The sequence below is a fragment of the Tachysurus fulvidraco genome, chromosome 9 (assembly GCF_022655615.1).
Source record: "Tachysurus fulvidraco isolate hzauxx_2018 chromosome 9, HZAU_PFXX_2.0, whole genome shotgun sequence".
Taxonomy (NCBI): domain Eukaryota; kingdom Metazoa; phylum Chordata; class Actinopteri; order Siluriformes; family Bagridae; genus Tachysurus; species Tachysurus fulvidraco.
The window spans coordinates 8251812-8264921 of record NC_062526.1 but is presented as its reverse complement, the minus strand read 5'-3'; the positions used below and the strand labels follow the sequence as shown (position 1 = coordinate 8264921).

The 13110-nt window shown below is 38.5% G+C and overlaps 2 protein-coding genes across 2 annotated transcripts; both read left to right on the top strand.

The window, feature by feature from the left end:
• The first annotated feature begins 779 nt into the window (after window positions 1-779).
• dmrt3a (doublesex and mab-3 related transcription factor 3a) lies at window positions 780-4931 on the top strand. The gene is made up of 2 exons (XM_027138526.2): window positions 780-1544; window positions 3239-4931. Exons 1-2 carry the CDS (start codon window positions 1196-1198, stop codon window positions 4189-4191), a joined length of 1302 nt encoding a protein of 433 aa, XP_026994327.1. The 5' UTR covers window positions 780-1195; the 3' UTR covers window positions 4192-4931.
• A 4665-nt stretch (window positions 4932-9596) lies between these two features.
• Window positions 9597-12891, top strand: dmrt2a (doublesex and mab-3 related transcription factor 2a). Its single transcript, XM_027138341.2, has 4 exons — window positions 9597-9798; window positions 10045-10456; window positions 10898-11000; window positions 11516-12891. Exons 2-4 carry the CDS (start codon window positions 10136-10138, stop codon window positions 12592-12594), a joined length of 1503 nt encoding a protein of 500 aa, XP_026994142.2. The 5' UTR covers window positions 9597-9798; window positions 10045-10135; the 3' UTR covers window positions 12595-12891.
• Window positions 12892-13110: the final 219 nt, after the last annotated feature.

Here is a 13110-nt window from a genome sequence, read left to right as displayed (position 1 = left end):
TAGGGACAGAAACGGGACTCGGGCTGCACGGTGTTCGATTTCAATGGACTCTTAACGCTGTAAGCAAGACACCTGAACATCTTACACTTTAACGTGGTTTAAGGTGCTCTAACCTTCTTAATGTATACGAATAAAAAACACGATTAAAACACCACCGTGAAGTTTGTATGAAGATTTTAATTTATTCTAAAAGTGAAGAATTACTCTGTTACCTCTGTGCAGCCCATGTTATACATTGCCTATGCAAGTCCATATTTATTCTTAATATTTGTTCCTCACAGAAATCCTCATGTCCTGAATGCAATCGCTCAATTAACCGGAACAGCGCTTATTGTCGGTCCGGGTGAAATTCCTCATGGGAATAAGTTAAGCATGCATTCAAATGCAAACCAGCGTATTATTTCTTCTCTGTTTAATTCGGATGCACAGCATGTGGTTAAACAAAGTAGCCCTACAGAGCGGCTTCATGCAAAGCTTTCAGCACTGCAGGCTTTTTGGACATTCCCAGATGATTTCTGAAATGACTGCACTGTTAACTACTTGGTGCATGTTGAACTAATTGCTTAGGATCAGGTTGCCTGTTGCCTAACCTTAAAAATTTACATAGATTATGAACTGGTCTGCAGTTTGGGCGCGTAATCGACAGGGTGCATTTGCGGTTTTGTTTCTTTTTATATTATTATTATTATTATTATTATTATTATTATCATTATTATTATTATTATTATTATTATTATTACTATTATTATTATTATTATACAAAAAACGCAAACTGCAGCTGCGGTGTGACTTGTACTATTTTACTTTAAGGAAAATAAAATCGCTTTCTGTTAAAATGATTTTAGAAGACCACGTATCATATAAGCTTAAACCTTTTGTCAGTTTATTAAGGTGTTTCATGAGACCTCCCTCTTGGAATTTGAACACTATATGACGTGTGATGCAAGCGCGCGCGTGAAGTTGCTCCCTTTTCCCAGCGCGTGTCTGATCTCCTTGACGCGCGCCTTTATTGCAGGCCAAAAAGGTGGATCCTCGTCTTTGAGTCAACGCCTCTTTATCACGAGTGTAGCAAGCAGGGAAGAAGGAGGGGGTCCTGAGCTTGCCATCTTTTGTCAATTGACATCCACCCTCTCCTCTTGTCGCTTTTATCTGATGCTCTTGTGGAGCGAGCTTGGTCTGTCTCGAGTTGCGCGACATGAACGGCTACGGCTCGCCGTACCTGTACGTGGGCGGCCCGGTTGCGCAGGCACGCGCGCCGCTTCAGAGGACACCTAAGTGCGCACGGTGCCGCAACCACGGCGTTCTTTCATGGCTCAAAGGCCACAAACGATACTGCCGTTTCAAGGACTGCACGTGTGACAAGTGCATCCTGATCATTGAGCGTCAGCGCGTCATGGCAGCGCAGGTTGCGCTCCGGCGACAGCAGGCCAACGAAAGTCTGGAGAGTTTAATCGCCGAGCCGCCACCTCAGCCGCACAGAGCTATGGGCACCGGAGAGTTACGCTGGAGCGCCGAGCCCATCATTACAACACAGTCACCAACAGGTAAAACACACGTGCTGCAATTACACGCCACTGTCAGCATACTTACTTAATTATCTGAATGACCCCAGTTTATTTGGACTTGACATCCGATGAAATATATTATGCAAGCCAGTTTGCCATTTATTTTGCGTGCAGTTTGCTTTTTTTTCTTCACATTACTTAAACAACTATAAAGCATGCACTGAAATGCAGAATGATACTAGTGACTGATAACTGCTGATGGCAGAACGGAGTCTTTTCCACCGTTATACAGTTTCTGAATATGCGGTAATATTACAGTAAGCGCCCTGTTTTACGGTCTTTTCGTTGGAGAAATAAGAATAAAAAACTTGTAATAAAATAAATGCTTAACACATTTCCAACACATTTTAATTTCAGATCAATTATAATGTAAAAAAATAACAACAAAAACAAAACCACAACCACCACATAATAATAAAAGTACACAGGGATGCTATAATAATAATAATAATAATAATAATAATAATAATAATAATAATAAAGTACACAGGGTTGCTATTATTGTTGTTGTTGTTGTTGTCTAAATGTTACACTTTTAATTAATTCCTTAAATGTTATCATTTTTAGTGTATGTGCAACATCAAGCAAGACACAATATTCGAGACAAACTGTTAAATTAGGTGTTTTTGCTTTGCATGTAAACAGTGTTTCTCTGGTTATGCTGCACCCCACTAACCATTTTACCATTTGCTGTTATTAGGTAGTAAGTCCTTTTCCTCTTACCTCAGAAGTGAACTGGCATAATGCAATTAAATGTTTATTTATAGGGGTGTAAACTAAATCGTGTTTCTGTGGCTGGTGTTCTGACAAAAAAAATTGAGAGCAGATGAAGAAAAGTGGCCGAAGAAAATAGACATCGACTTTCTATCAGGATTCTCTCAGAGCAGATGATCTTTGTTCGCTCTAAAGATTACTGTAATCAAGGCAGGACAGGCCGAATCGAAAGCAATAACAATCATTTTTGCGAGAGGTCAAAACTCGGGTGAAATGTTACCAAATAACAGGCAGCTTTGCTAAAAAAGGAGAAGGAGAATTGAGGACAAATCTCCACGTGGCGGCCACTCAGCACTTTTGTGTGAACAGCTAGAGGAGAAAATAAAGTGAGGGAGAATAAATCAGCCGAGTGCTGACAGTTTAACCTATTACTGAATGTTGCTCTCACTGTGTGCAGGGGCAGCAGTCTTAACCTCTGAGTCTAGTGCTCAGTGTGCACTAAAACTACATATCCGCTTGTAGTTACCCTTGTGTGTATGTGCTGTTATATATTATGTGTGTTCTATTACTTTTCAGTCATGTCTCAGCTGTAAGACACACAAACTAGAGTTGATGTCAGCCGTATGCTAATTTTGATTAACTAATTTAATAACTAAAAAATTTTTTTTCGATTAATAAATGAAAATTAATTTAGAGAAATAAAATGTTCAAGCTTTTTTTAAGCCCAAGCATTAAATGTTTTTACCTCATCAAGAGCATATGATTAATTTATTTCTATGATTTAATTAAATCAACTCTAAATTTAACTAGTTTAATCTAGATCCATGATTTCTATTAACAACTGTATCACCATTCTAAACTCTCATGATGTTAGTGTTGCTTTATCATCTTATTTTTGTCTATATATATATATACACACACACACACACACACACCATACATCTTTGTCTCTTTTTTAGATCTGAACGATGACCTCTCGGGTGAGCAGTCTGGAGGAGAGAACAGCGGCAGCACCAGCGACCGAGAGCAAGAAGCAGCCAGCTCACCTGAGGAGCCCAAACCCAACACCTGCTTTACTCCTGACACCCCGGACCCACCTTCTAATCCCGAGGAGCCTCATTACATCTCACCCAAACCCTGTTCTGACCCAGAACCAAAGCCTGACAGCCCCAAGTCTCCCACTGAGCAGAACCTACTAATTGAAGGCCTAACAGGCTCTGTCTCCCTGCCCTTTAACCTGCGAGCCAATCGTCCTCCTCTGGAGGTACTAAAGAAGATTTTCCCTACCCACAAGCCAGCTGTTCTGGAGCTGATCCTTAGGGGTTGTGGAGGTGACCTGGTGGGTGCCATTGAGATACTTCTCTCCAGCCGCTCTACTACAAAAATGGATAAGGCCTCATCAGAAAACACTGAGGCTTTAATCTTGCCCTCCAATGGCCATCTTTTTGAGCCTCTAACCTCTTACCCAGTCACTTCATCCAAGTGGTCAGTGGGTTCGGCCTTCCGCGTACCAGATTCACTCCGCTTTACTCCAGAATCACCAGGTGGGGTAATGCCGACTCCCTTGGGTGTCCCGCTGCAGCCTAGCTTTCCCCAGGCGCACCGTTACCCACTGATGCTTCGCAACTCTCTGAGTCGCGGTCAAGCTGGGCCTTTTATGTCCAATGACATGACTTTGTGGAATACCATGAGCTTACAGCAGCAGTACCAATTCCGCTCACAGTATGTCTCGCCCTTCTCGGGGCCGTCATTCCGTGGATCACCTCTTCTGCCCTCCAGGTCAGCTCAAGAGGAGCAGCGCATGAGCATTCAGGAGGATGCAACCAAACATACAGTATATACTGCCGCTGACGAGGAGTATGATGAGAGATCTGACTCCTCAGACTCGAGGATCCTTAATACTTCTTCTTAACCTTCAAAAGAGGCAAACATACCAAAAACGTGTTATGAGTAGGCTGAGAATGACAAAAGATAAACGGCAGACGATGCCTGTGTAGGAGCTTTGTGAAACCTGTGCTGTTCAATATTTGATATATTGTGTTGCTCTTATGGTGAAACATGCAAAGAGTTAATCAGCAACATTCAACAAAAATCCTGAAGATGACTGAACCTTAATGACTGAACATTAGTTTAATAATTATCACAAATTCCTCCTTGCATGAAATGTACTGTGAATAGTAATGCAGTGTAGAAATAGGCAAACAATATAAGCATGTAAATGGTTATGCCATATACCCAGTCTGAATTCTTATTGTCATTTATTCACATGAACTAAATATAGACAGGATGTGTATGTTAATAGGAAAATTACATTAAGTGGGAACTGTATGTTATTTAAAACATTACAATAAACTTGTACTTACAAAATTTGTAACTTACAAAAAACTTTCAGCACATTTCTGTATTCCTGGAAATACTTGTTAGGTGTAAAATATAACACAGTCTAAAACAAAAATTGGATGATTTTTTTTATACTTGTACCTTAAAGAACACCTTTTAAATTAATCAAACACAAAAACCAAGAAATGTATTTAAGCAGTGATATGACATTCATCTGCTGGACTGACCACTGAAATTGAACTTGAACAGTTTGGTGATGATGTCAACTCTCGACTGTACAAAGTAATATATCTACAATAATAAATGCAGAATGTGAGAATATTTTTGATTGTGTGTGAGTATTATTTAGACTGTATTCCCAAGCCTTGTCCCCTATTCACAATGTTACATTAGTAAAGGCCAAATTGCTTAACAACTGCACCATAGGGATGCACTGCATTCTTGTCATTGAGTACAATGATGTTAAAGGGACAAAAGCTTCTGGACAAAACATATTGCGGTTCTTTCTTTTCTTCCAAGTAAGGAAAAAAGTTCTTTCACAATCTTTTTGAGAATTGTGAAATAATTATTTTCTGCATTGTAAAGTTTAGCTATGTGAACCTACAGATGTTTAATAACATATATTCATATTGCTATGAGTTTTCAGGGAACGTGATTAACGTTAAATGTAAACAATATATCTACACGTATACAGGCTTATATTCAAATAGCCTAAACCTCACTGAACAGGAGAAAAGCTCTGAGAATGTATAACTTTAGATTCCAACAGCAAAAACTGCGCAAATTGCCCCATCTAGCGGTCAACTTTGGGTAATTACACAAAGCTTCATTGTGTGCTGTCAGTATGCTACACTACAGCTTCACACGTGTGCGTTAAACAATTACCTAAAATAAAAATGCCAATCAGTTGTAAAGAAAAGAGGGTTGCAATTAATAGACTAGCTGTTAAAAATGGCCTGTAGTAATAAATATATATATATATGTCATAAATCTACTAAATATGTTTTAACTTTTGCTTTGAAACTATAGATTTGTAGCATTTTGTCTACAATGTACAATTAAGTTCATTGGGCATATATGATAGAGGTGGTGACTGGTAACTGGTTTGTATCCCACTAAGATGGAAAACCTGTAATTTTTCTAAAAGCTGCTTTAAATGAAACCAGCAGCCACACACAACTGTATACAGTTTGGAACTGCAAACTGAACCGTTATCGCCATCTTGTGGTCATTTCTATAAACACTATACATTTATCTGCCACTTTTCATTTCCCCTGAACACTTTTCTATGGGTTTGTTTGTTTAATGAAGCACACATTCAATAAAAATATAAGGAATTGATACGATTCATATAACAGAAAATCATAGGGGAGTTTTTTTTTACATACTAGAATGTCTGGAACTGGATTTTTATATTGAAAATCCTATCATAAAAACATAGGTATATGAATAGAATTTCTCGGAAAGTTTGAAGTAATATAATAAATGGGTTACAGTTATCTCATGCATTTATTAGCACACTACTTAGACGAGATGCGCTATTCATTATTTAAAAAATCCCTGTAGCTGAAATCTAAGTAGCATTATTTAAAATAATTAACACTAAATTTGGTAGATTACTGCTAAGTGGTTTATTATTGTATGTAGTAGTTGTAACACCACCATAGTGAAGGGTACAGTTTAGTACTTTCTTACCTTAGCTTGTATATTTATTTTGGACCTCCACTGACATGATGCTCTGTGAGGATCCTGAGGCATCTAGACATGTTCCAGCTCCAGTTAGACTCTATACTAAAGAGGAGATGTCAACTCTATGTGGTCTTTGAGGACAACCTTCTCATCAATACAACATTTATCAGACTGTATATTTATAATCACACCCTCCAGTGTCACCCATATGATGATGCGGTTCCCCTTTGAGTCTGGTTCCTCTCAAGGTTTCTTCCTTCCATTCTAGGGAGTTTTTCCTCACCACAGTCACCTGAGTCACCTCAGACTTGCTCCTTGGGGATAAACACAAACACATTTAAATATATTTAATATTAATCTTGAATTTTTGTATTATTTTAAACTTTATATTATTATTTATAATAACCTTTTGTTCTATGTTTATGTTCTGTAAAGCTGCTTTGAGACGATGCCCATTGTAAAAGTGCCGTACAAATAAAATGACATCAAATTGCATTAAATATTTAAGTGTATTATTGATTAATATTAATGTGGCTGGTTCTTATTTTATTACTGAAAGCTGATATTCCGAATCTTTTGAACATTTGTTTCCAGTTGGACTTATATAAACAGTGTTGGATTTAATTCTGCTGTGTGGCTAAATGCGAGTGTGTGAGTGTGCAGGTGTTGCACAGCATTAAACACGCGTGTTGACTTAACCGACAGAAAGCTTTTCGTACAGCCATTTGAATACGCGCCTCTAAGTCAACACATTTCAGTGAGCTCGCATACATCACATCTAGACAGATGAATTATAGGTGGGAGAGAATTCAACACAAAGCACGTGCTCCCAATCCATCAGGAATTGCTTAAGGTGCACATGGAGCTAACAGGATATCAGTGAACACACACATCTCTTTCCCATTATTATGGTCCGATCGGGTTGCTCGCAGTGTGTGACACTCTCAATGGCTCCAACCAACACAAAAAAAGCACATTAAGCCAGTAAACAATCGAGTATAGATTTAACAGTATGCTATTTGTGGTGTCTGCAAATCTGATTCCACTAACATTATAATTCATTTTGCACTATTTTGCACTCACAATTTGCACTCACATTTTGTAGCAATATATTTATTTAAAATTCCATTAAGCCTGTGCCCAGACTAAACACACTGTTTAAAGCACACTGGTCATACCTAGCTAATGTATTATACTCACATTTTTGGCACCCAAATTGGTGTTAGAGGAAGGACAAGCTTAAGACCATCAAAGCATTCTTCTTTATGTGAAGACAAATTTATGTTGCACTGAATTGGCTTTTCGGTTTTGACTGGCTGTGCTTTCAGATGAAGGAGGGAGCGACAGAGCTGCACCTGCACACCTAAAACACACTACAGCCCGAAATGTGTAAAAACGCCATACTCTTGTGCAGGATTTGCTAAATGGATATATTCTTCGAGCTATTTCGCTATACAATGTGCCATACTAGAGGGATTTGGATGTAGACCACACTGTCGGGCAGAGAAAAAAATGATACTATGAGTAGGGATGTGGTAGCCTAGTGGTTAAGGCGTTTATTACTGACCAGAAGGTCATGAGTTCTTATCCCAGGTCAACCAAACTGCTGGGCCCCTGAACCGTCAATTACTCAGTTGTGTGTGTGTGTGTGTGTGTGTAAATATATATATATATATATATATATATATATATATATATATATATATATATATATATATATATATATATATATATATATTTGTGTGTGTATACATATACATTTATGTACTTATACTTACTAGTATTTTGTTGAACTACAGATAAGTGACGTGAATTCGTATATATATGTGGGTGTGTGGGTGTGTGTGGGTGTGTGGGTGTGTACTTATACATACTAGTATTTCGTTGAACTACAGCCATTCAAATAATTGAACACTACATTACACTTGGTGGAAATAAACATATGGTGCAAGTGAATTCGTTCTATTTGCATCGAGGGCGTTTGCACGCACGCATGCGCAGTAAACAAATTTAGGCTTCAACTTAAGATCATTTCATGAGCGCTTTCCCATGATTATTGTGAACAATAATCGACCATATTTGTCCATACGCCACCAGTATTAAATTATGCCGAGAGGTTTTAGTCGGATTAAAAATGACTTTTACGCACCTACGGCAACATTTTCTATCTATCTATCTATCTATCTATCTATCTATCTATCTATCTATCTATCTATCTATCTATCTATCTATCTATCTATCTATCTAGTTTTTAAGGTGTAATGTTATTTTACTTTGTTATGAGACACTTCACACTTTAGGACTAATCCCAAGGTGATGTCTTTAGTTTTTCGGAATGCCGATCTGATGTTTTTACTCATCTGATTTGTTTCACTGCATGACTACTCAGTGTCTCATAATCCTTTATAAACTCATCGCCGAAATGGTGGGAACTGTCAATAGCAGCGTGATTAATGTGGGCACTAAATAAGAATGAATACAAAAGAGAATACATTATGCAATGGGTTGTGAAATTATCAAGTGGATCTGACAAAAACAATGTGTGATTTGGTCCATGTAAATCTCTTTGTAAAATATTCAAACCTCACGTAAGCTAATAACTCAGAACAAGACAATTTTGTTATCTGCTTAACCTTAGCCACGCATATGTAGCCTATCCTTTACGCAAATAATAACTTGCGGAATCATTTAACTATAAGACGACATAAAAGAAAACACGAGCTGACATTGAGGAGTGTTTGAATGTCGATGAAAATCAATCACCAAATTTTTGCATTCTCGAATAGTCATTTGAATAATTTCAATAGTGGTTACATTGGCTATAACGAACCCATTCTAACGAAATGACACCTTTTTAATATACAGCTTGCAAATTTGGTCCAAATATGAAATGTATTTGCGTGACAAAATAGACGTTAGGCTGTTTTCTTTCGACACGCGTGCTCCATTCACGTGTCAACGTGTCACTTTTGGATCCTGTCATGATAACGTTCTAAGGCAAAAGATGTCATTTATTGTATGCGTGAAATAAATGCGCAACAATCCGGTACATGAGCTTAGCATGCAATGTGTTATTGGAATGCTTCTGTAAAGTGGTTTGGAGCACTTGTTTCTTTGTGTTACTACAAGCTGATTATAGTTTCCTGGAATTGTTGTATTTGTAAGTTCATCCCAATAAGACTGGGACTGATGGAGAAAGCCAGAGGCAACCAATAGGACTGCGTCTTTGACAGAGAGCCAATCAGAACACGTGTGCGGCGTCTCTTAGAAGAGGAGGAGGCGTGGTCCTTGACACACTGTGTGACAGCAGAGCCAGTAAATATCGCACACAGACTCAGTCCCCAGATTTGTTAGTGGAGCGACTATAACGTGTAAAGCAACCACAGTCATTTAAAACAAAACAACAAAACAAGAGGATATAAGAATACGGAGCTTTTGTGGACGCGTGTTATTTCTTCTTGATCTCCACTGGCGCACGCTTTGTACTTTGGTGAGTAGTTTTGCTTTGTAGTCTTTCGGCATGCTTAGTCTAAGACTTACAATTTATAGAATGACTGAAAGGAGCGAACTTCATTATTATTATTATTATTATTATTATTATTATTATTATTATTATTATTATTATTATTATAAGGTGAGAAGGCTATGGAGCGTTGTAACGACGCGCTGTATACTTGGAAATGAAGTGAATACAATTAATCTAGTTGCTCCTTTGTTTTGTTTTTGTTTTTTAAAGGTAATAATCACTACGAAAAAACCTCAAACTAAATTAAAACAAGCAAATAATATCTGTGACTGAGGACGCGTCCGCACTGGACATTATTAACATGACGGAGCTCTCCAGTCCTGAATTTGAGATCGACGTGGAGAGCCTGGAGACGGACGCGGCCGGAGAAGAAGAGTCGGGCTGCAGAGAAGAGGAGGAGAAGGCGACCCACGCAAACAACCCTGGAGCAGGCGATCAGAAAAAGCTAAGCCGCACTCCGAAATGTGCCCGTTGCAGGAACCACGGCGTGGTGTCGTGTCTCAAAGGCCACAAGCGCTTCTGCAGGTGGAGAGACTGCCAGTGCGCCAACTGCCTATTAGTGGTGGAGCGTCAGCGGGTCATGGCCGCTCAGGTGGCCCTCAGGAGGCAACAAGCCACAGAGGTAAGAGCTGCTTTTCATGTGGTTTACCTGCACCAAAGTACTATGTACAACTAAATTCCCATATTACAATGATGTAGCTGCGGTCATTTTGGTCCAGCAAAACTTTAACCCAGCACTAGATGTTTGTTTAACCTTACACTGACACGTTTTATAAGAAATCTATAATTACCTGTATTAGCTTGTCAATATTTAATATTGTAATAAATTCAAATACTGCAAGATGTAAAGTAATATTTTTATAGTGTTTTTAAAAAATAAATTATTATTAAAATGAATACTTGAAAGTTTCGATGTCCATATGTGAATATTAATGTGTCCGAAATAAACAATTATAAATATCATAATAACAAAAAATCAATTCACTATAATGAACAGTGTTTTAGAATTAATAAATAAAAAAGAAAAACAATTCTGTGCTCACATGCCATTTTGGAACTTTAGGATAAGAAAGGAATAACAGGGAAGCAAATTCCAGCAGAGAGACGAACTATCTATCAAAGGCACATGCGCCCTTCCACCATGCTGGCCAAAAGTATCTTAGAAGGTAAGTGCAACGTAAAAAAAAATAAATACTTTGGGAATTACGCTTTCTATAATCTCTTTTCCCCCATAACTTTGATTCCTCTTTTCTGTCTCTTGACTAGCTAATATAATCCTTTTGTCTCTTCCTCAGCTTTTCTTGGATTTCTGATCTTTTCTCTTTAATTCACTTGGTTGCTAAAGGGACATTTTAATGCAGTAAGCATCTTTTGTTCAGTAGAATGTTTTATGATGCATGAAATTACATACGCCCCAGCAGCTCTGTTGAGTGATTTTTTTGTCAAATAGTTATTATATAAATACTTGAGCACTACGGAAGAAATTACTACAGTATTAATATAAGGTTGTCAGCCCAAAATATATACAATTGCTTTATTAAAGTGCAAGTAGTTATTTATATCTTTTCATATTAATAATTTTTAAGTTATTTGTTACCAGCAACATATTTATATAGGTGTACATGAATGTGCAAACTTCTTTATACACAGAATAAATAATTTCAAACTGTCTCGCCCTCAGGCTACCGCCCTGTCCAATCTGACCCTTTCCTGGGTATGAATCCAGCTCTGCCGCCACCTCTTAGTGACCGCATGAGAAAAAGACGTGCTTTTGCTGACAAGGAGCTGGAGAGCATCATGCTTGAGCGGGAATACAAGGAGAGGGAACTTCTCGAATCCAACCAGTCTGCTTCCAACTCATTATTCCTTCCGGGCAGTGTGGTTCATGCTGCCGAGTACAACTCTTACAAAACAGCCTTTTCCTCATCGTCTGCTCCTGCTGTAACGGCTGAAGCATCGCCCAAGGAACTGTGCAGCTTTCTCCCTGGCTGTCTGGACCTTCCACTGGGTTACAGAGCAGCCGGTGGGGCAGCCAATGTTGAGCTGATTTCCTCCAATGTGAGTGTGGCTACCACATACCGCCAGTACCCTTTATCATCCCGCTTTGTCATGTGGCCGAGAGGCAGCAGCAACCTAGGCGATGCGCTCCTATACCAGCAGTGCCTCCTTAATGCCACTGCAGTTCAGAACCTCAAACCTGGTGCCGTCTGGGATCCCAAAATGATGCCATCAGCCGAGAGCAACGCTCCTGAGCTGGAATCTGCAGCTTCTGTGGCTTCTAGACTCGAGGGTTCCCGTGTGGCCCCAGAACCATGTGAACTACAAACTGGAGATGCCCAGATAGGACAGAACATTAGGGAGCGCTCAGCATTTTCACCCCCCAAAAAGGCTTTTGGATCAGCATTTGCCAGTGGGTCACTCCCTCCAGGAGCTCACGAGCATTTGTTGAACAAGATTAGCAAAGATAGCAGCAAGCACACGCTGTCTATGAAGCTCAACTCCTTTCACTCTCTGATCCAACAGACTCTGAATGAGAAGGGTGCTGATCTGAGGAGCCCCTACTGTAAAGATCTACTGGAAGGGGCAACTAAGAGGTACAGGGACGGTACACCAAAAGACTTAACTGGCTTTAAAAACTCAGAGAGAGACATGATAGTCAAGCCGTCAGGCACCAAGGTTTCTTTGAGTGAACCTTTGTCATTTTCTGTGGAAGCCATTTTAAAAAGGCCCTCAATGCCCATAAATCGATCATCCCAGTAAGATTACCTATTAAAAAAATGAGTCACAAATGTACTTATGGACTAAGATTTCTGTATACTGTGTATTTATTCTTATTCTAATTATGCTGGATGTGTTTGCATGTGAGAGTAAACACCTGGGTGAATTTAGCACTCATTTATTCCTGGAAAGTAGTCTCTTCCATCCATCTAATTCTTGTGTAAATAGCCATGTAAATATTATAGTATGTGACACAAGCATGTTGTAAATGCAGTTTGTAGAGTATTTAAATGCATCGGTAATTTTTACTTTCTAACTTGACAATAAAGTTTTATTAAAAAACTCAAAATACATATGTTCTTTTAATTCTATCCTACAATATCGTAATTAAAATACAAATATTTATCTTATAGTTTATAGCTATGTTAAAGCCCTCTTGACACAAAGAATAAAAAAAAATAGTAATTTAAAAAAAAGATATTTTTACTATTCTTAACCATTTGAAAAAATGGTGAATAAAAAAATAGTATATAGAAACCTACAATACACAATATACCT